Raw genomic sequence first — 24,411 nt, forward strand, 5'->3', positions numbered from 1 at the left:
AATTCTTTCATAGAAATATTATTTGTAAAGGTGTTTCTGGTAATATGGTGGATGATATGTTCAAGGAAACCAATAATGCGAGATACAATCTAAAACACTTTATTTCATGGCTAAGCCAGTACTTTATCAGTACCTTGATAAAATAAATTTATCAAGGTACAGAAAAGAAAAGAAAAGCACACACCTCACAGGGTGGTGGGCTGAGACCAGTATTTTCCCAGGAGGGATCTACTAATGGCTGGCATCCCCAGGCCTGAGTTTTAATGAGCAAAGTATGAAGGGTAGGAGAAAAAGACAATGTGTGAGAATGGCCCAGAGACCATTCCTCCCCCATAATGCCACTTAAAATAGGGACTCTCAAAGGGTGATATTCTCAAGGGCAAACTAGAAAAAAACTACACAAAATGAGAGTGATATGCTCACCTTTCTCAGCTTTAGTTTGAGAGAGAGAGAAAATGTAAAAAAGTCTTCCCTGGTTCTTTTTTTTTAAATTTATTTTTTGAGATAAAATTGACTTATAACATTGTGAAGGTTTAAATTGTTGAACAGATTGATTTCATACATTTGATATTGCAATATGCTTACCATCCTAGCATTAGCTAACACCTCTACCACATTACACAAGTATGTTTCTTCTTTTGAGGTGGGAACAATCAAAGTCTAGCTTATACAGATTTTGAGATGTAATGATGTACATTTGAAAATTATATGTTAGAAGCCAATGTTACCTCAATGAATAAAGATGTAGTCTCTTAGGAACTGTGAAGTTTATAACAGAGTATTGTTGTCTATAATCACTAGGCCGTGCATTGTATCTCTAGGATGTATTTGGTAGTTACAAGTTTGTACCCTTACAGAATGTATCTCCAATTCCCCCACCCCTAGTATCTGGTAACCACCATTCTATTTGCTGTTTTTACAAGTTCAGCTCTTTTAAAATCCGCACATAAGTGATATCATACAGTTTTCTCTTACTCTATCTGACTGATCTCACTTAGGATAATGCCTTTATGTTCCTTCCATGTTCCTGCAAATGGCAGGGTTGCCTTCTTTCTCATGAATCAGTAATATTACATTGTGTGTGTGTGTGTGTGTGTGTGTGTGTGTGTGTAACATCTTCTTTATCCATTCATGCATTGACGGACACTTAGGGTGTTTGCATATCTTGGCTTTTCTGAATAATGCTGCAATAAACATGAGATATCTGTTGTTTATTTCATTTATATATACCCAGCAGTGCAATTGCTGGATTATAAGGTAGTTCTATTGCTATTTCTTTGAGGAAACTCCATATTTTATTCCACAGTGGCTGAACCAGTTTACATTCCCACAACAATGTGTGATGGTTCCCTTATCTCCACATCCTTGCCTACACTTGTTCTCTCTTGTCTTCTTGATGATAGCCATTCTAACAGGTGTGAGTTGATATATCATCATGGTTTGGATTTGTATTTCCATGATGATTAATGATATTGAGCATCTTTATATGTTCCTTTTGGCTATTGAACGTCTTCTTTAGAAAAGATGTCAATTTAGTTCCACTGCTTATTTTTTAATCAGGTTGCTTGATATTTGTTACTGAGTTGAAAAAGTTCTCTAAATGTATTAAATAATAACCTCATATCTGATATATGGATTGCAACTGTTTTCTCTCATTCTGTAGGTTGCCTTTCAGTTTTTCGGTTGTTTCTTTTGCTTTGTAGAAACTTTTTACTTTGATGTAGTCCCACTTGGTGATTTTTGCTTGTGTTGCTTGTCCTTTTGGTGTCAAATCCAAAAAATCATTGCAAGATAGATGTCAAGGAGCTTTTCCTATATTTCTTCTTCTAAGTGTTTTATGGTTTTAGGTCTGATGTTTAAATCTTTAATTCATTTCAAGTTAAGTTTTCTGAGTAGTGTAAGTAAGGGGTCTCCAGTCTTCTCTGCCTTTGTATGGGGTCATCTGCTCCACTCTTCTTCCTCCCTCTTGTGGCCAAATTCTTAAGATACTGTGTTTTTAGTTGTTACCATTTACCAGGTGGTACTGGAAACTTTTTTTTTGTTTTCCAGAAGGTGGCACTCCGGCTCATGTTTGTGGTTTCTCCCTTGTCCACAAAACAGATCTGTTTTTTTTGAGATGACTCAATTTACCAGATTTGCTCTCACAGGAATATGCACAAAGAGCTAGTTGCAGAGTGTAGGGGGATATGGGTTTAACACTGGGTGGTTGGGGGTTCCAGTGGATCTGGAGGGGAGATCCTTTGCTGAGGTACCCCTTGAGGCTCATGGGTAGACTTCCTGCTGAAATTCTGAGCCCCTGTGCCCCTCTAATTCCCTTTGATATTAGTATCTTCCTCTTACCTGATGTCAGTTCTCCCTCCACTCGTGATCTATCCACCACTGTAGTCGACATACCTCTAGAGAGAACCGGGTTCTCCAGCTGTGTCCAGCCCTGCTGGAGTAGCCTGGGCACTAACTCACTGCTGTTTTTCTCTGGCAGGACAGTTTGCCACTGCTGAGTAGTTCATCTTCTGCAGTGTTGCCTTGAAGCTGGTGGTGCCAGGAAATCTCCTTTGCCTATCTTTACTGTGACCAAACTCACACGTTTTTTCTGCTCCAGTAATGTGCTGGAATCACATCTCCAGAAGACTTGCCTTACACAAATTCTCTCTCATTCACACTTGTCTGCCCAAGTGTGCACTCTCCAGGCTTACCTGACCACGGCCAAGATGGTTTGGGGCAGGTTTGTGGGCTCCTGCTGGCTCTCTAGCCCATACCAAAGTCTGTCTGTTTATTACTGGATGCACAGGTGGGTGAGATTCCTCCTGGATCCCTTTGCATTTGGTGCTGGTTACTACAACTTCCACACAGGCTCTTTTGTTCATGGTTGGACGTCCAATTCTTTATTACTAAAGCAGGACAATAATGGGAGACGTCTTTAGTCACTGTAATGCTGCTATCAGCCCTTGTCTTTATAATTTTTACTCTCATCCATCTAATTATGTAGATTGCAGCCTAAATATTATCACTATTGTGTTGTCAAAAAAACACCAAGTCAGGGGCTGGCCCTGTGGCCGAGCGGTTAAGTTCGCGCGCTCCGCTGCAGGCGGCCCAGTGTTTCATTGGTTCGAATCCTGGGCGCAGACACGGCACTGCTCATCAAACCACGCTGAGGTGGTATCCCACATGCCACGGCTGGAAGGACCCACAACTAAGAATATACAACTATGTACTGGGGGGCTTTGGGGAGAAAAAAGGAAAAAAAAAATCTTTCAAAAAAAAAAACAACACCAAGTCAAAATTTTTGTTTCAAGGGATTCTGGATTGATATTTTACCCCTGGAATCTGACAGAAGTGATATAAACCATTTCTGAAGAAACAAATTTTAAACACAAGCATCAATGATTCCTACAGATAAATTTTAAAGAAATATGAACTTAAGATAAAAAATTCACTAAGCCTACTAATAAACAGGGCGCCTTTGGTAAGAGTCAGAAATATCCTTAAACCATGGAATCAGATTTGCAAATATATGTATTTAAATTATTAGATAATAACTTCAATAAGTATGTTGAATACATTTAAATAAAGGATGCTATGGAAAGTATGAAGAAACAACAAGAGACTATCAAAACTGACCATTTGGGAAGAACAAAATGGAAAATCTCAAGAGAAAAAAAATGCGATTGAAATTTGAAATTAATGAGTGAGTTAAATAGCCAATCAGCACAACTTATGATAGAATGAATTTATTGGAAGAAAGATTTGTAAAAATCAAACAGCACAGAGTAGAGCAATACAAATAATGAATGTTTCAGTGATGTAGCGGGTAGAGCAAGTAGATCCAATGGTGTACATCTAATTGGGGTTCCAGAGACATATAATAGAAATGTAGAGGCAATTTTCAGAGGAGTATCTGTGTTTAGTAGACAGCATATGAGGGTTATGGTTACCATGTTGAACGAATGGACATTAGAGGAAGCTGTGAATACATCTGTGAGTAGAAAGAGAAGAACAGTACATGCTGTAGCTGCTCAATAAATCATTTTGTTGTCATGATTATTGGTTAGGTTGATGACGAAGAATGCAATTTTCTGCTCTGTTCTCACAAAATTCTCCTTCCATTCAGTTTCCATGTGGACAGAATCACACCTAAGTCTGAGATGGTAAATGCATAGTTTGTCTGCTACCATTTCTCCTTCTGTACTGATGGCAGACATCTTGACTTTCTTTTCTAATTAATGCCTTCATTCCTTCAGATTTCTTCTCGAAACAGTGCCCCCAGAAGCAATGATTGATCTGATTTTGGGAAATGAACACTTTTACATTGTTTCTCAGGCTATACCTCATGCTTCCATGGTGATTTTCTCTTTCCATTCACTTTTGCAACTAGGAGGCTGGTAAATGGCTGGGAGGGAGGAAGACATTCTGGACGGCTAATGCTATATTTATTTGTAGTTCATACACATAGCTTATTCCATTAATATCATAGCCTTTCTCCAGGGAAGTCTCCAAGACTTCTACTTTTACCCGTATATGGAAAATCCGGGCTACATTTAACATCTATTTTCTACCTTTCATGGCCCCCATGATTTTATTTCTAGTGTAGTTCATCTGAATAAAAAATGTGTTTGCATTGGGACATGTCCTAACGACCATCTAGAGAGAAGACAGCTGTTTCATCTTGAAGAGGGCATACAGAGCCTAGTGCAAAAATATTGTTTTGCTTATTTACCATTTGGCCTGGAGACTTAGTTCTTGCCTTCCTTGAACTGGCTCCAAAGAGAAAAAGAGAAAGAACTTCCAGAAATCCTGCCTCTGTTTCCTAGTCCCCATGCCCATTGCCTAAGCGTTCTAACCCTTACATGAGTTCAAGTTACTCTACTTCATAGGAGAAGACTCGAACCTAGGAATCAATAATAAAATCCAGGATGATTGAGAATCCAACAAAACCATATGCAAGGTGTTAAGTGGTTGTAATTTGCTGTGTAAAGGTTCCAGAGTTTCCAACAGATTTTTAAAGTATCACTGACTCAAAGATGATCCAGAATCATTGCTCTAGACAGTTTAACTCATAAGTATCTCTGATTTGAGGTAATAAAAATCTGCACCGGCAAGGATGGGCATATAATGACCAGGCTTTTACAACCTGGTCTTGTCTAACTTCTCAGGAGACTTCATAGAGCCATTAAGTTTAAGTCACATCGAGCTCCAAGCTATTTCTTGGTGCATGACTCTTCCTACCATCCCATTGCATTATTCTTATTTCTCTCCAGGCTCTATGAAACCAGAAATGCAGTTATAGAATTGTCTACCCTCTCTGACTGCAGATTAATTGAATATTAGTTCCCAAAGGGATTTTAAAGAGTATCTATTTTACTATCCTCAATTGACCATGAGGTCCAGCATGATTCAGGGGTTTTTTCAAGCACTGAATTAATTTCACAGGCGTGGCTGATCAGAATCATTCTGTTTTACCATATAGAGGGAGGACAGTATTTTCCTAATTTAATCTATTTCCACTTCTCATATATTTGTAAAACCTGAAATGGTAAAACATGAAATTAAGACATTTTAGGAGATAATGTACCAATGATGTTCATTACTGTCTTTTGCCCCAAAGAGAATGACTGTACTTATGAAAGAAAATTTTTCAGTTAAGTTTGGTGATTATACATGGAACAAAAAGATTAACCCAACATTGATGATTTAAGATGTATATCTAGTCAGCTGCATGACTGGAAAGAAATGAAGAGTATTTCTTTGTGTTTTTTGAGAATAAAACCATTTCCTTCTCTCATCGTTTTCTCAGCAGCTGTCACCAAGCAGGTCCATGGAAGGGGATAGAAATCGTACCTCTGTGGACATGTTTGCTCTCCTGGGACTCTCAGATGAAAAAGGTGTGCAGCCTATCCTCTTTCCAATCTTCCTAGGGATCTACCTTGTGACTCTCATCTGGAACATGGGTCTTATCATCCTAATCAGGATGGACTCCCACCTGCGCACACCTATGTACTTTTTTCTCAGTTTCCTGTCATTTATAGACATCTGCTATTCTTCTTCCACCAGCCCAAGGATGCTTTCAGACTTCTTAAAAGAAGAAAAAACGATTTCATTCATTGCTTGTGCCACCCAGTATTTTGTTGGGTGCTGGATGTGTCTGATGGAGTGCTGTCTCTTGGCTGCCATGGCCTATGACAGATATGTTGCTATTGGTAGGCCTCTGCAGTACTCAGCGGTCATGGCTCCTGGCCTCTGTCAGAAGATGATTGCTGGGGCCTATGGGAGTGGTTTCCTTAGTAGCTTAGCTGAAATAATCCCTTGCTTTCATCTCTACTACTGTGGGCCCAATATCATTCCAAATTTCTTCTGTGACATAACCCACATCATATCCTTGTCTTGTTCCAATCCCTTCATCAGTCAAATGATTCTTTTTCTCATAACTTTTTTTGTTGGATTTGGTTCTTTCCTTGTTATACTCTTATCCTATGGCTTCATTGCAGCTTCCATCCTGAAAATATCCTCTATCAAAGGTAGTGCCAAGGCCTTCAATACCTGTGCCTCTCACCTGTTAGTAGTAACAATCTTCTATGGCACAGGCCTCTCGGTGTACATGCATCCTAGTTCTACTCACTCCAAGAAGCAGAACAAGGTGCTGTCAGTGTTCTATGTTATCTTTATCCCCATGTTAAACCCTCTTATCTATAGTCTGAGGAACAAGGAGATCAAAGAGGCCTTCCAGAGGGTGATAAAGAGGACCACACATTTACTTCAGTAAGAACAATATTTGTGCAGGTGTTATTTTCCCTATAAGGAAAAGAGGGATAAGAATATGTAAATAACATTTTGTATGTCGCAAGAATAGCTAAGTAGAGAGAAGATGTGACAACCTGGCTTCTGGGTTCCTGGTGCCATTATGTTTAGCTGCCACCACCAAGTGATCTGTCTGAGGCAGTGTCATCAGCATTGAACTGCATTTAAAAGGCTTGTTTACATAACTAGGCTCAGGTAGATAAAATCTGATGTTTGGACAACAGAGGTTCTGATAGATATTATATGTAGATAAATGACAAGACCTAGGAAGTCATGCATGGTTCTTCCCTCTACAATTTTTAAAATGTCCTTTATTTATTTTTGGTTGTTAAGCACTTTTTATATTTAAATAGAAATAAAATTACTTATAAAATCACATATGTATAAGTTAACAATAATTTAAAAAAGAATACCTTATCATCTGAGTTCCAAACACAGAGCGAGAAAGTCAGTGTGAGAAAGAGGAACACAGAAAGAGATAGGTAGAAAGAGAAATAGAGACACAAACACACAGAGGGAAAAGAAAGAGAGAGTGAAAAAGTGAACAGAGAGAAGGGAAGGGGAAGGGAGGAGAGGAGACAAAAGAAGAGGAGAGGGGAAAAGATTGATCTGTCTTTATTCCAAAATAACTTTGTTCCCTCCATCTTACTCCTTGAAACTCCTTATGAAGTGAGTTGTGAAAAACAGATGGGAGAAAGGAATAGTAGAAAGGAGGGGCACTTTTCAGGTTAAGAGTTGGGGAGATTCTCAGAGGCTAGAAAGAAGTCAAAGTCATCAATTTCTGGGCACAGGTGGCCTGAAGCATGCTCCATGGTAGCTTCCCAGGGACAGCGAAAGACTCAGAAACAAAGGCTGTCATGTTATGTCTAGGGACTCACAGTCTGAGTCCCAGAGATGTGAGCCCCCTAGGAATTCCAAGTCCTTAAGTATGATCAGCAAGCAGTAGAAACAGTCTGTATGAGGGTACCATGGAGACTCAAAGTCTAACCAAGAGAATTTAAAGAAAATTTTAAAAAGAGATATTTTTCAGACAAGAGTTTATAGACTAAGCTTCATACATACTACAGTAGTGTATACACAACATACTACACTTCACTAGTTACATTGCATAGATGTGATTTTTGTTCTATTATTATGTGCACTTGGCAAGTGGGAAATTATCCCCATTTTACAGATAGAACTTTTGGGTATATTGTGGTCTGCCTTGTTCTTCCCAGGGTAGCAAGAATCCGTCTTGAAGCTCACTAAGTATCAGATGTGGAACATAAATGGTTTTTACTGATCAGAAACATGTCATTTATTGCTTTGCCATGGTGCCCAATTTCTATACCTTAGGTGTTATATATTTAAAACTATCTTACGAATCTGTTCATTGAAAATATTCACAACACAGTTTTTATCAGAGTGAATACATAACTATTAACCAATTGGTAAGAGTTAAATCAAATAATTAACTCATTATCCCATCCATCCCTTTCTCCTTAGAAGTAAGATTAGCTGAAGTAGATCCAACATGAATGGGGACCTTTCTAAAACATCTCTGTATCCCTAGTAATGGCAGGGTAGATGAGCTCCATTAAAAAACCAAAAACCAAAACACTAAAACCAAAAGTTCGCGGGAATGATCTTAAGTAGATATTTTTTTCTTTTGTGAGGAAGATTAGCCCTGAGCTAACATCTGCTGCCAATCCTCCTCTTTTTTGCCAAGGAAGACTGGCCCTGAACTAAATTCATGCCCATCTTCCTCTACTTTATACGTGGGATGCCTGCCACAGCATGGCTTGCCAAGTGGTGCATATGTCCACACCCGGGATCTGAACTGGCGAACCCCAGGCTGCCGAAGTGGAATGTGCGAACTTAACCGCTGCAAAACAGGGCCAGCCCCAGTAGATATTTTTAATGAAGAATTAGTAATGCAGCATAATATATTGGAAAGAACTCCAATTCAGAACACATAAATTTCACCTACTTTTTTTTTTTTGGTGAAGATTAGCCCTGAGCTAACATCCTCCTCTAATCTTCCTCTTTTTCCCTGAGGAGGATTGGCCCTGAGCTAACATCTGTGTCCATCTTCCTCTATTTTATATGTGGGATGCCTGCCACAGCATGGCTTGATAAACTGTGTGTGTGTCTGCACCCAGGTTCTGGGTCTGCAAACCCCAGGCTGCCAAAGAGGAGCACATGAACTTAACCACTGCAGCACCATGCCAGCCCCTAAATTGCACCTACTTAAAGGGAAGGCATGCTGTTTACTTCACACTCTGATAAGTGCTTCATAAGCATTGTATAATTTGATTTTATGAAGAGCTGCTCCATCAAGTAGCTCATACTATAAGCCCCATTTTTAAGGTGATAATAGTGAGGTTTGAAGAGGTTAATTTGCTCTGGAACACACAGCAAGGATGTGGAAAGCTGGAATTCAACCAATTAGCTGATACCAGTGCCCATGGTATTAACCTCAATGATCTGTGACTCTGTCATGAATTAGTTTCATTGTATTCCTTGTTGCTCCTATATCCTCACTTATGCATAGGAAATCATGCTGTGTCAGCCACCCAGGGCTGCTGTGATAATTGATTCAGGTCAGGGAGTTGAGAAAGTGTGCATATTTAAAATGGAATCAATTTGTGAACAGGGAAGTGTCCAAATATCTAATTTATTGTTTTTAAGCTGTATTGTCAGCCAGTTGTGTCATCTTTGGTAAATGTCTTAGCACCTCTGGCTTCAATCCTCACCTTGAAAATGATGGTCTTAAACTAGGTGCTCTCTCGGTCCCTTCCAGCTCAAAGAAATCTAACTTCATTAAAAGAAAAGCTATAATTACGAGGTCATAATAGGACCATGGGGAAGTGGGGAATTGAGTCAGAAGGGACATGGCAAAGTGGGATGTGAAATTAGCAGGGAAATCATCTTGATGACAACCATGACACCAGAAGGCAGGTACCTGGAGAGTTTTCTCCCTATAATTGTCTTTTCTCCTTTCACTTCTGCCTTAATAATACATTTAAGAGGATCTCCAGTTGTGGGCATCTCTTTGGCTGTGAGTGGACAACCAATGTCATGGCCAAAAGCGCCCATCCTGGAGTGCAATAGGGCACACCTGAATAATTCTTTTGAAAAGAATAAGGAATTTCAACTTTGTCAAGAACTCTTGTTATCCTGAGGGATCTAGGTCAAGGTGAGAGGGCAAGATTTATAGAAAACAGTGGATTCTGTGTTATCCCAATATCCATGTGATTCTTCCAGTAAGACCAACATGGAGTAAGATTTATGGTCCTCATAAGTTTTATGAGGTTTATGTTATCTCTCATTCTTAACCTCTTCTCATATTTCTTTATCTAGCCTTTTTGTTCTGGTTAAGACTGTCAGTACTATGTTGAATGAGAGTGGTGAGAGTGAGCATCCTTGTCTTGTTCCTGATGTTAGAGGAAAAAGTTTGTTTTTCACATTGAGTATAACATTAGCTGTGGGTTTGTTTTTGATGGCATTTGTTATGTTAAGGTATTGTCTTTCTATTTCCAGTTTTTTTGGGTTTTAATCATGAAAGGATGTTGTATTTTATCCTATGCTTTTTCTGCATCTATGAGATGACCACGTGATTTCTATCTTTCATTCTAGTAATGTGGTGTGTCACATTTATTGATTTGTGCATGTTGAACTATCCTTCCATCCCATGGATAAATCCCAGTTGGTCATAGTATATAATCCTTTTCCTGTGTGGTCGAATTTGATTTGCTAATATTTCCTGACTATTTTTGCATCTATATTTAGGATGGATATTGGCCTATAGTTTTTTTTTTTTCCTGTGGTGTCCTTATCTGGCTTTGGTGTCAGGGTGATATTGACCTCCTAAAATTCCATTAGAAGTATTCCTTCCTGTTTTTGAAAGTGTTTGAGAAGGATTGGCACTAATTATTCTGTAAATGTTTGGTATAATTTGCCTGGGAAGATATCTGCTTCTGTGGGTTTCTGTGTTAGGAGGTTTTTGATTACTGATTCAATCTCCTTATTTGTCTTTGTTCTATTCAAATTTTCTGTGTCTTCCTGATTCATTCTTGATAGCTTGTATATTTCTAGGAAGTTCTCCATTTCTTCTAGATTATTCAATTTGTTGGCATATGATTGTTCATAGTAGTTCCTTATAATCTTACGTATTTCTGCAGTATTGCTTGTAATGTCTCCTATTTCATTTCTGATTTTGAGACTTTTGACTTTATTTCTTAGTCTAAAGATTTGTCAATTCTTTTTGTCATATGGAAAACTAGCTCTTAACTTCATTGATTGATTCTATTGTTTTTTTGGTATGTAACTTATTTACTTCCACTCTGACCTTTGTTATTTCCTTCCTTCTACTCACTTTGGGCTTAGTTTGCTCTTTTTTAGTCCCTGAGACATAATGTTAGGTTGTTGTTAGAGATTCTTCTATATGCTTAATATATGCATTTATCACTATAAAATTCCCTCTCAGAAATGCTTTTGTAGCATCCCATTGGTTGTGGTGTATTATGTTTCCATTTCAGTTAGTTTCAAGATGTTTTTTGATTTCCTGTTTGATTTCTCATTTGACTCAATGGTTGTTCAGGAGTGTGTTGTTTAGTTTACACATATGTATACATTTTGCAGCTTTCTTCTTCTTTATTTCTAGTTTCATATCAATGTTGTCAGAAGAGATACTTGGTATGATTTCAATCTTAAATTTTGTAAGACATATTTTGTGTCCTATCATATGATGTATTCTGGAAATATTCTGTGTGAACTTGAGGAGTGCATGTATTCTGCTGCTATTGGATGGAATGTTCTATAAATGTCTTAGGTCCATTTCATCTAATGTGTGTTTTAAGTCCAACATTTCCTTTGTTGATTTTCTGTCTGGATGAACTACCCATTGCTAAAAGATGGGTATTAAAATCCCTATAATTATTGTATGGTGTCTAAATCTCTTTTCAGGTCTGTTCATATTTGATTAATATACTTTATTGCTCTGATTTTGAATGCATATATATTTACATTTATCATCTTGATGACTTGCCCTCTGTATTGTTATATAATGATCTTTTTTGTCTCTTGTTTCTGTGTTTGGCTTAAAGTGTTTTTGTCTGATATGAATGTAGCTATTTCTGCTTCATTTTGCTTTCTCCTTGCATAAAGTGTCTTTTCCATCCCTTCACTGTGAGTCTATGTGTGTCTTAAAGCTGTAGTGAGTCTCTTGTAGGCAGCATATAGTTGGGTCTTGCTTTTTAATCCATCCAGTACTCTGCCTGTTGATTGGTGAATTCAATCCATTTACATTTGGAGTGATTATTGATAATTGAGGACTTACTAATGCAATCTTATTCATAGTTTTCTGGTTGGTTTTTATTTTAGTTGTTTCTTTTCCCCTCTGTTTCTGTGTACCATAGTACATTAGTGATTTTCTTGGGTCGTATGCTCTATTTTCTCTTTCTTTGTGTTTTGGGAATCTACTCCAAGTTTTTGCTTTGTGCTTATCATAAGTCTTATATAAACATCTCACAGGGAGGGCAGTCCATTTTTAGCTTATAGTAACTTAACTTAGTCTACAAAAGCCGTACCTGTCTATTCTCCCCTTTTATGTTGTGTATGCCATTATTTCTTTTCACATGTATTGTTTAACAAATCATAGTAGCTACAATTATTTTAACACTCTTCACTTTTAACATTTTAAAGTATAGTTAAGTGGTTTACACACCACCCAAGTACAGAGTAAGAATCTTTTTAAGCCTGATAGTGTATTTCCCTTTATTACTGTGTTGTATACTTTCAGATGTTTTAATGTCACTGACTGATGTCTTTTTGTTTCGGCTGAAAAAACTTCTTACAGCATTTTTTCCAAGGCAGGTCTAGTGGTGATGAACAGCCTCAGCTTTTGTGTTTCTAGGAAAGTCTTTATTCATACTCGTATCTGAAGTGTAACTTTGTGGGATAGAGTATTCTTGGCTTTCAGTTTTTCTTTCAGTACTGACTGTGTCATTTTACTCTCTCCTGGCCTGTAGGATGTGTGCTTGAAAACTGCTGATAGCTTAGTGAAGATTCATTTTTAGGTTATAATCTCTCTCTCTTTTTTTTAAGGATTCTCTCTTTATCTTTGATTTTTGATAGCATTATTATAATGTGTCTTGGAGAAGCTCTTTTTTCATGAGATAATGGAGTTATCTGTTAGCTTTCTGAACTTAGATGTTTAAATCTCTCCCAGGTTTTGGAAGTTCTCAGGATTATTTATTTAAATAAAATTTTTGCCACCTTCTCTGTCTTTTCTAATTTATAACGTCTATTATTCTAATTTGGTTTTGATGGAATCCCATAGATTACGTAGGCTTTCTTTGTTATTTCTCATTCTTTTTTCTTTGCTCAGCACTGACTGTGTTATTTCAAACTCCCTGTCCTGTAGCTCACATTTTCATTTTTCATCTGCTCTACTCTACTGCAGATGCTCTCTATTGCATTTTTCATTTCATTCATTGAACGCCTCAGATCCTGAATTCCTGTTTGGTTCCTTTTTATAATTTTTATCTCTTTGGTGAGTATCTCATTTTGTTCATTTTTCCTCCCTTATGTCATTCAATTGTTTTTCCGAGTTTTCTTGTGGTTGTTTTAAACAGCTGTTTTAAAAATCTTTATCAGCCAGGTTGCAAAATTCTGTGCCTTTCAGCTTTGTACTTTGAGAATTATTGTTCTCTTTAGGTGGTGACATATTTTCTTGATAATTCATGTTTCTTGTAGGTTTGTATTGCTGCTTTAGTATTTGAAGTAGCAGACATCTCCTTAAACCTTTACTAATTGCCTCAGATGGGGTATGCCATCTTTTGTGATTTTATAGGTGAGTTTTCCTCTGCCTTTGTATGGGTACACATGTTCCACTCTTCTCGTTCCCTCTTGTTGTAGAATTCTTAAGCTATTGTATTTTCTCTGGTTCTTACCACCTAACCAGTCTGGCTATTGGAAACCTCTATTTAGTTTTCAAGAATGTGGCTCTAGAGCTCCTGTTTGTGGTTTCTCCCTCGCCCAGAGACCCTGATCTCTCTTTCTGAGAGAACTCAGTTTACTAGAGCTGCTCTCACTGCTGCTCTCAAGAATATGCACAAGAAGCTAGTGGCAGGGTGAGGAGAGGTGTGGGTTTAAGACTGGGAGGCTGGGGTTTCTCGTGCATCTGGTCAGGAGATCTTCTGTTGTGGTACTCTTAGTGGCTCATTGGTGGACTTCCTGCTGAAATAGGGAACTATACTTCATTAATACCTTTGATATATGTTTTTTTGATCCCTTTCCTGATCTCCTCTCTCTCTCCAGTCATGGATTACTTGTTCAGTAGTCTAGGTACTTCTAGGGATAAAGAGGTTTCTGAATGCATCTAGCACAACTGTGGTATCCTGGGTACTCAGTGACTGTTCTTTTTCCCCTGCAGGAGAGTTTGCCACGACGAATTGTTTAACTTCTGCAGTGTTGCCTTGGGAAAGGTGGTGCTGAGAAATCTCCTTTCATTGTCTTCACTGTAAACAAATTTGTATTTTTCTTCAGCTCCAACTGTGTGCTGGAATCCTCTCTCAGGAAGTGCGACCTTCTGCAAAGTCTCTCTCATTCATGGGTGGCTGCTCAAATCATCTCTAGCCTTTGCTCAACCCTGACCAAGATGGGTTGGGGCAGGCTCACACTGATCCTGCTGGCTTTGTAGCCCATACTGAAGTCTGTTTGCCTGTTACTGGTTCACAGGTGGGCAGATTCCTCCTGGTCTCTTGGCATTTGGTGCTGGATACTACAACTCCCACAAAGGTACTTTTGTTTGTGGATGACTTCTAATTCATTGTTACTAAAGCAGGAGAAAAAGGAGGAATGTCTTTTCAGTGCTAAGATGCTGATATCGCTCCTTTCCCTGATAATTTTTAATCTTATCTATCTACTTATGTAGATATGCAGTCTATTTGATGTGAATATTATAACATCAAAAAACATCAAGTCAAAATTTTTATTTAAAGGAATTCTGGCTTGGTGTTGTCCCTAAGGTATCTGACAGAAGTAATGTAAATCATTTCTGAGGGAACACATTTTAAACTGAAGCATTAATGTTTCCCACAGATAAATTTTAAGGGAACATTGTTTAAGATAAAAAAATTACTCATCACGCAATTAAACAAGGCACTTGAGCAAGAGTAAGAAACAATATCAAACTATGGAGTGCAATTTGGAAAACTATGTATTTATATTATTAGCTAATAATTATTTCAATAAGTACGTTTTAAAAGTTTAAATAAAGGATATTATTGAAAGTAAGATAAAACAATATGAGACTTTCCAAGCTGACCAAGTGGATAAAGAACAATGTGAAACCTTTAGAGAGAAAACAAAATGTTATGATTGAAATTTGAAATTCAATGGAGGAGTTAAACAGCCCACAAGCACAATTTACGAGAGAACTAATTTACTGGAATAGAGATCTTTAAAAATTAAACAGAGCACAGTAGAGGAATCCAAACAATGGATGTTTCAGTGATGTGGAAAGTAGAGCAAGAAGATTCAAGATACAGCTAACTGGGGTTCCAGAGGCATATAATAGAAATATTAATAGAAATATAGAGACAATGTTAAGAGTATTAGCTTTGTTTAGTAGGAGCACACCAGACTTAGGCTACCATATTGATTGAATGAACATTAGAGGAAGCTGTGAATGTCTCCGTGATTGCAAGAAGAACAGTATATATTGCAGTTGCTCAATAAATCTTTTTGTTGTCATGATTATTGGTCATGATGATGATGGTAACGATAATGAAGAATCTGATTGTCTCCTCTGTTCTCGCAAAATTCTCTCCCCATTCAGTCTTACTGTGGACATAACCACATCTAAGTCTGGGATGAATTACACATATCTGTCTGTTACCATTTCTACTTCCGTATTGACTACTAATCTTAAATTTCTTCTCTAATTAATAATTTCATTCCTTCAGAATTATTTTCAAAACAGTGCATAGATCAACTGTTTTCAAAACATGTTCAAGGGACTATGAAGCAATGATTAGTCTGATTTTGGGGAATGAAACTGTCCACCTTACTTCTCAGGCTATAGTCTTATGCTTCTGTGGGTATTTTCTCTTTTCATTCATTTTTGGAATTAGGAGGCTGAGAAATAGTTGGGGAAAAGAAAGACACTCTGGGTAGCTAATACTGACAAATATTTGTAGTTCACAAACGCAGTTTATTCCATTCATGTCACAGCCTACTTCCAGGGAAATCTCCAAGACTTCTACTTTTAACCATATACAACTCTTAGGCTGTATTTGGCATCTATTTTCTACCTTTCACAGCTTTCTATTATTTTCTTTCTAGTTTGAGTTCATCTAAATAAAAATGGGTTTGTGTTGGTAGTTGTTCTATGACCATCTGGAGAGATGACAACTACAGCATCTTGAAGAGGGCATTCAGTACCTAAGGCAAAAACATTATTTTGGTTATTTACCATTTGGCCTGAGGACTTAGTGCTTACTTTCCCTGGACTGGCTCCAAAGAGAAAAGGAGGAAGAACTTCCAGAAATCCTGCCTCAGTTTCCTAATCCCCATATCCACTGCCTAAGCATCCTAACCTTTACATGAGTTAAAGTCAGTTTATTTTGTAGGAGAAGTCTTTAACCTAGGAACCATGAATAGAATGGAGGGTGACTGAGAATCTAACAAAACCATGTGCAAAGGCGGTAAGTAGCTGCAGTTTGCTTGGTAGATGGTCCAGAATTTCCAAAAGAGTTTCAAAAGTATCACTGACTCAAAGAAGATCAGAAATCACTGTCCTAGATAATTTAACTCATAAGTATTTCTATACTGAGGAAAGAAAAAATACGCCTCTGAGGAAAGGAGCATAATGGCTCTTTCAATCTTTCTTACCTAATTTCTCAGTATCTTTCTTAGCATCGTTAATGAGAGTAAGTCACATCCATTTCCAAGCTGCTTCTTGGTGTGTGACTCGTCCCACCATCCCATTGCATTATTCTTATATCTTTCAAGGCTGTATGAGTGCAGAAAGACAGCTATAGAAATGTCCACACTCCCTGATTACAGATTAATTGAACATTAGTTCTCAAGGAGATTTTAAAGAGCATGTATTTCATCATCCTTATTTGACGTATGAGGCTCACAGGATTCAGTGGCTTCTTCAATCACCGAATAAATGTCAGAGCCATGCCTTGGCAGAATCGTTCTGTTTCACCATATAGAGAGATGACAGTGTTTTTCTGGTTTACTATATGTCTAAGTCTCCTATTTTTTTTGAGGAAGATTAGCCCTGAGCTAACTACTGCCAATCCTCCTTTTTTTGCTGAGGAAGACTGGCCCTGAGCTAACATCCATGCCTATCTTCCTCCACTTTATACGTGGGACGCCTACCACAGCATGGCTTTTGCCAAACGCTGCCGTGTCCACACCTGGGATCTGAACTGGCGAACCCTGGGCCGCTGAAGCTGAATGTGCGAACTTAACCGCTGCACCACCGGGCTGACCCCTCCTATATTTTTAAAATCTGGAACAGAAAAACATGAAATCAAGACATTTTAGTAGATAATGTACTAATGGTGCCTGTTTACTGTCTTTTGTCCCCAAAGAGAATGACAATATTTAACTAAGAGAAGTTTTTAGTTAAGTTTCATGATTATACATGAAACACAGATTAACTTGACATTCATGATTGAAGATGTATACACAGTCAGTAGCATCACTGGAAAAAAATAGTGTCTTCTTTTGTTTTTTGAGGATGAAAACATTTCCTTCTCTCATCTTTTTCTCAGCAGATAGTACTGAGCAGGTCCATGAAAGAGGATAGAAATCATACTTCTGTGGCCATGTTTGTTCTCCTGGGACTGTCAGATGAAAAAGAGCTGCAACTTATCCTCTTTCCAATCTTCCTAGGGATCTACCTTCTGACCATAATCTGGAACCTTGGTCTCATCCTCCTTATCAGGATGGACTCCCACCTGCACACACCTATGTACTTTTTTCTCAGTTTCCTGTCATTTATAGACATCTGCTATTCTTCTTCCATCAGCCCAAGGATGCTTTCAGACTTCTTAAAAGATGAAAAAACAATTTCGTTCATTGCTTGTGCCACCCAGTATTTTGTTGGGTCCTGGATGGCTCAGGCTGAGTGCTGCCTGTTGGCCGTAATGGCCTATGACAGATATATTGCTATTGGTAGGCCTCTGCAGTACTCAGCCATCATGGATCCTGACCTCTGTCAGAAGATGGTTGCTGGAGCCTATGGGAGTGGTTTCCTTGGTAGCTTAATTCAAACAGTTTCTTGCTTTCATCTCTACTTTTGTGGGCACAATATCATTCCAAATTTCTTCTGTGACATAACCCAGATTATTTCCTTGTCTTGCTCCAATCCCTTTATGAGCCAAATGATTCTTTTTCTGGAATCTATTTTTGTTGGATTCACTTCCTTCCTTGTCATCCTCTTATCCTATGGTTTTATTGCAACTTCCATCCTGAAAATATCCTCCATAAAAGGTAGTGCCAAGGCCTTCAATACCTGTGCCTCCCACCTGGCTGTTGTGACAATATTCTATGGCATGGGCTTCTCTGTGTACCTGCATCCTAGCTCTAGCCACTCCAAAAAGCAGAACAAGGTTCTGTCAGTGTTCTATGTTATCCTCATCCCAATGTTAAACCCTTTTATCTATAGTCTGAGGAACAAGGAGATCAAAGAGGCCTTGATGAGGGTAGTAAAGAAGGCAACATATTTATCTCAGTAAGAATAATATTTGAGCAAATATTATTTCCTCCATAAGGAAGACAAGGGTAAAAATATGCAAGTGACCTGTTATAGGTTACAAGAAAGCTAGGTAGAGAGAAGAAGTGAAAACTTGGCTTCTCATGTCTTAATGCCATTATGTTTAGCTGCCACCACCAAGTGATCTGCCTAATGCAGTGTCAGCAACATTGAATTCAGTTTAAAAGGTCTTTTTCCATGATTAGACCTAGGCAGGTAAAACAGTGTTTCGAGATTAGAAGTTCCGATTGATATTATATGTAGATAAATGAGAAGACCTAGGAAGCCACTCAAATAGGTCTTTCCTCTACAATTCTTAAAATGTCTTTTATTTATTTTTAACTAGGTATTTATTTATGTTTTGATTACAATAAAACAAAATCATGTATAAAATTATAGATGTGAAAATTAAGAGTAATTTTTAAATGAATACTTTTATAATTTCATCCCAAAGGCAGAGGGTGTGAGAGGGAGGGACACAGAAAAAAGAGAAATGGAAAGAGAGAAAAAGTCAGAGAGAGAAAGAGAGAGAGGAGATGAGAGGAGAGAAGAAGGAGAAAGATAATCTAGCTTTATTCTCAAATAATCTTATTCCCTCTATCCTACTCCTTGAGTGTCCTTGTGAAGTGAATTATGAAAAAAAAATTGGAGAAAGGAATGGTAGATAGAAGGGGCACTTTTCAGGTCAAGAGTTGGGGAGATTCTCAGAGACTAGAAAGAAGTCAAAGTCATCAACTTCTGGGCATAGGTGGCCTGGAGCATACTCCAAGGTAGCTTCCCAGAGACCATATAAGACCTCAGAAATGAAGGCTTTCATCGTGAGTGTGGGCGACAGGGTCTAAGTCCCAGTGCCCTGAGCCTCTCAGAGATTCCCAGGCCTTAAGTTTGACCAGGGAGCAGCAGAGACACCAGACTTGAGGGGACCATGGAAACTCAGAGTCCAACCAAGAGAACTTAAAGAAAATTTAAGAAGAAATATTTTTTTCAGGAAAGAGTTTAAGTACTAATCTTCATACGTATTATATTAGTATTTATACAATACTTTCAACTTCATACGGTTACATTGCATAGAAGTGATTCTTTTCTATTAACACGTGCAGTTGGTTGATGAGGAATTATTCCCCTTTTACAGATAGAACCTTTGGGCATATTGTGGTCTGCCACATTCTTCTCAGTGTAGCAACAATCCATCTTGAATCTCATGAAGTGTCATGTGTGGAGCACAAATGGTTCTTAGTGACATAAAGATGTCCTCCATTGCTTATCCATGGCAGCCAAATTCTACACTTTGAGGTTGTATTTTTAAAACCATCTTAAGGGCCTGTTCAATTTAAAAGATTAAATTATTACAGTTCTTACCAGGGGGATATATGACTACTAACCTATTAGCAAGAGTTAAATAATTAACTCATTGCCCCACCCACTCCTCTCTCTAGAATTAATGATAGCTGAAGTAGATGAAACAAAGAATGAGACATTCCAAAAACATCTCTGTATCCCTAGTAACGGCAAGGTAGATGAGTTCCATCTAAACAAAAAAAGACAAACAAGTTTGTGGGAATGATCTTAAATAGATATTCTTAATGAATGCTTAATAATGCAGCATAATATGTTGAAAGGAATTCCAATTCAGAACACATAAATTAAGCCTATTCTTAATAGAAGACATGCTGTGTACTTCACATTCTGATAAGTGATTTATAAGCATTATCTAATTTGATTCTATAAAAAGCTACTCTGTGAAGTAGCAACTATGATCAGCCCCATTTAATAGGTGATAATGCTGTGGCTTCAAGAGGTTAATTTGCTCAACCAGTAAGTGGAAACCTTGAATTCCACCCAGATTGGCTGATAACAGTGCCCAAGGCATTAATCACAATAAGTCATGACTCTGATACGAATTAGTTTTATCATATTCCTTATTGCCTTGATTTTCTCACCTATGCATAGGAAATCATGCCATATCTGCCTCATGGACCTGCTAAGATGATTGATTCAGGTCAAATATTTGAGAATATGTATGTATGTATCTATCTGAAATCAAAGAGTTTTGTAAACAAGGAAGTGTCCACATACCTAACTTATTATTAGGCTCTATTGCCAGCCAGTTGTGTCACCTTGGACAAATCCTTTAGATAAATTGGCTTCAAATCCTCACCTGGAAATTGATGATATTAGACTATGTTATCACTATGTCCTTTCCTACTCAAATGACTCCTGGGTTGTTAAAAAAAAAAAAAAAAAAAGCTACATCAATCTTGAGACCATAAGAGGACCATGGGGAAGTGCTGAATTGAATCTGAAGGGACATGGCAAAGTGGGGCATGAAATTAGCACAGAAAAAACTCCGTGATAACCATAACTCCAGAGAGCAGGTATCTGGAGGGTTTTCTCCCTATAATTGTCTTCTCCTTTCATCTCTCACCTAACAACACATTGAGAGGAACCCCAGTGGTGGGCATCTCTTTGGCTCTGAGTGGACAGCCAATTTCATGGCCCAAATCACTCATCTTTGAATGCAATCTGGTCCGCCTGGAAAATTCCTATGGATAATAAATAAGTGACTTCACCCTTTGGCAAGAACTCTGTCTTCCTGGGAGATCTATGTCAAGATGAGACAACAAGATTTACAGAAAACAGTGAATTCTGTGCTATTTCAATAGCCGTGTAATAATTCCAGTAGGACATTTGTGGAGCAAGGGTTATGGTCCTCAGTCTCTTTCATTCTCCAATTCTTCCCTCTCCCTCATTTATGCACCCTCCACTTCGGGCCCTTTCTCAGGTTCTCTTTTTCCTTACCCAATTTCCCTGACCCTCAATCAAAATAATAACTTCAAAACAAAAATATTAGGTATTACTCTGGTGAGGAGTGGATGTTCAGTTCTAGTTCTCAAATTCTTAAGTATATGATCTTGAAATCTGTTAATTTCTGTTTGCTACTTATAAATTGGGGACAATAGAATCATCTAGAATCCAATGAGATAATGTCTATAAAGCCTACACACTACTGAAGTTAATAATTGAGCACTCAATCAAAATATTAAATTGTGAATTACAGGGGACTTAACTAAGGTAAAACATATTTGTCTGTTTCCCAACTTTATCTATTCCATGAATCTTTTTAATTTAATTTTCCCTTGGGGATTGTGCTTTTGCATAATTATTAATTTGGTTTCTATTTCAGTATATAACTTTGATTCATAATTTCTGAGTAGCAGCAAAAGCCAAGCTGGTCATTTCATGATGATATGACAAAGTTTTCACGTACAATTCTATTCGTCTTTTGAAATACTCCAAATAACCATCCATTGTCATCTTTGAAGACCCTATGGGTCTGGAGAAACTAGCACTGGTGACCCAGATATTAGAGATGACCCACCAGATGAACAGGTAGTGTTGGTGGGACTGTTTCTTTTATCCTTCTTTACTATGTTGTTCGTCATTCAGCAACATTCCTGGCTTTCTTAACCTGATTTTATATACTGCACAAAATTGCAAATTGTCGTGTCCTTAGTAGATCATATTTAGAAGGAGTTTTGGTTAGCTGTATCCCCACAGTAATATCTCCAACCAAAATTTACATCAATCATTTTTTCTTCTACAAACTGCCTTGGCAGATGGTGAACACACGCAAAAAATTAACCAGAGAGAGTGAGTATATTCAGAATGTTTTTTTTCTTTTCCTCTAGCTTACCAAATTATAAAATCATACACTTTTAGGATCAATTTTCTCATGAACAAGTGAAACAATCCACAACTCCTCACAGTTTTCTGTGAATGATGAGCTACATGGAATACATTTAGTCATGGCTGCCTTTGTTACCAGAATGTTAGTAAGAAAGTGAAGAATTTTAGTACAATTATTTGATCAAAAGTTTGACTTATTTTCACCAAATTGATCAATTATGTTGTTGTTTCAGGGATGTTGTGCATGAGAGTTTATACTTTCAAAATGTTTTCATTGAATGTAATGCATCTGGGATAAATAGCTGATAAATTATATTAGCAACAGTCTATTTAAGAGTAAACAGAAAAATTTTGACACTCATAAAACCATAGCGCAAATGAAACAAAAATCTTTCTCGACATCAAAGCTCATCATAGCTTGATGGTAGTTGTCAACTGACTCAAGTGTACATGAATCGAAGCAAACTAAATAGAAATCATTTATGTGGTTTGTGTCTGTATGGCTCCAGGTGGTTTAGCTTGCCTGCGCACTAGGTCTGAATCTATACCTGACCAGAGGTAATGATGTCCGATTGTCTACAGAGCTGATGATGTCTCAGAAATTTCCCCAAATTAACCCGTACAACTCTATCGCACCTGGCATTCCTATTCACGGATATAGCCATCATTCATGGTTATCTGTAAGCAGTCAATGATAATAACAGCCAACATCTATTGAAAAATTAATGTGTACCAGATTATGTGCTGAACATTGGCACGAATTTCCTAATAAAAGCCTCCCATTAACCTTATAGTTTAGAGGCTCTTGTCGTCCTCACTTTGTTAAAAGTAAATCATACCTAGTGTGTTTAAGTGACTAGGACCAGTTCATAGAGTGAGAGAGTATCAGAACTAAATTTTTTTTTCCAGTTTTAGTGAGATGTAATTGATATATAACGTTGCATAAGTTTAAGGTGTACAACACAATGATTTGATATATGTAAATATCGTAAAATGATTACCACAATAAGATTAGTTAACATCCGTCACCCCACATAGTCACAGTATTCTTCCCTGTGATGAGAACTTTTGTGATCTATTCTCTTAGCACTTTCAAATATACAATACAATATTGTTAACCAAGTCATCTTGCTGTATGTTATATTGTCAGAAATTATTTGTCTTATAACTGGAGATATGTACCTTTAGGCCACATTCACTCAATTCCCCCACTTTCTACCCTCTGCGTCTGGCAACCACAAATCTTATCTTTGCTTCTATGAGGTTATTTTTTTTAATACTCCACATTCAAATAGATCATATGGTACTTGTCTTTCTCTGTCTGATTAATCTCAGCACAATTCCTTCAATGTCTATCCAGATTGTTGCAAATGCCAGGATTTCCTTCTTTTTTATGCCTGAATAATATTCTCTTATTATACATATTATTTATGTTACTTATACATAATTATACATACACATGTTGTTTATATTATTTTTACATTTATTATATGATTTCTTTGTCCATTCATCTGTTGATGGACACTTAGAGTGTATCCACGTCCTGGCTATTATAGATAATACTGCATTGAACATGGGAGTTCAGGTATCTTTTTGGGACAGTGATTTCATTTCCGTTGGATATATACCCAGGATGGAATTGCTGGATCATATGATAGGTTTATTTTTAATTTTTTGAGGAAAATCCACATTATTTTCCACAGTAGCTATACTAGTTTACATTCTCACAGCAGTTCATACGGTTCCTTTTTCTCCACATTCTTACCTGTAGTTTTATCTCTTGTCTTTTTTGATGATAGCCACTCTAACAGATGTGAGTTGATATCTTATTGTGGTTTTGATTTCAATTCCTTGATGATTAGTGATGCTGAACACATTTTCACATATCTGTTGTTAGTTTGGATGTCTTCTTCATAAAAATATCTATTCAGGTCCTATACCAAAATTTTAATTGGATTATTTATTTGCTGTTGAATTGTATGAGTTCCTTATGCATTGTGGATATTAACCCCTTATGAGATACGTGATTACAAATATTTTCTCCCATTCTGTAGATTACCTTTTCATTAGCTTATCGTTTCTTTTGCTGTGCAGATGTTTTTTTATTTTGATATAATCCTTCTTGATTATTTTTAATTTTTTTGCTTGTGCTTTAGGCGTAATATTGAAAAAAG

At 37.4% G+C, this 24,411-nt stretch overlaps 2 protein-coding genes across 2 annotated transcripts; both read left to right on the forward strand.

Moving 5' to 3' along the window:
- Nucleotides 1-3,933: 3,933 nt before the first annotated feature.
- LOC138916538 (olfactory receptor 5A1-like) lies at nt 3,934-6,757 on the forward strand. The gene is made up of 2 exons (XM_070229164.1): nt 3,934-3,975; nt 5,792-6,757. Exons 1-2 carry the CDS (start codon nt 3,934-3,936, stop codon nt 6,755-6,757), a joined length of 1,008 nt encoding a protein of 335 aa, XP_070085265.1.
- A 10,831-nt stretch (nt 6,758-17,588) lies between these two features.
- LOC138916905 (olfactory receptor 5AN6-like) lies at nt 17,589-18,533 on the forward strand. Its single transcript, XM_070230510.1, has one exon. The coding sequence runs from the start codon at nt 17,589-17,591 to the stop codon at nt 18,531-18,533; it is 945 nt and encodes a 314-aa protein (XP_070086611.1).
- The last annotated feature ends 5,878 nt before the right edge of the window (nt 18,534-24,411 follow it).

This window comes from Equus caballus, chromosome 12 (genome assembly GCF_041296265.1).
Source record: "Equus caballus isolate H_3958 breed thoroughbred chromosome 12, TB-T2T, whole genome shotgun sequence".
Taxonomy (NCBI): domain Eukaryota; kingdom Metazoa; phylum Chordata; class Mammalia; order Perissodactyla; family Equidae; genus Equus; species Equus caballus.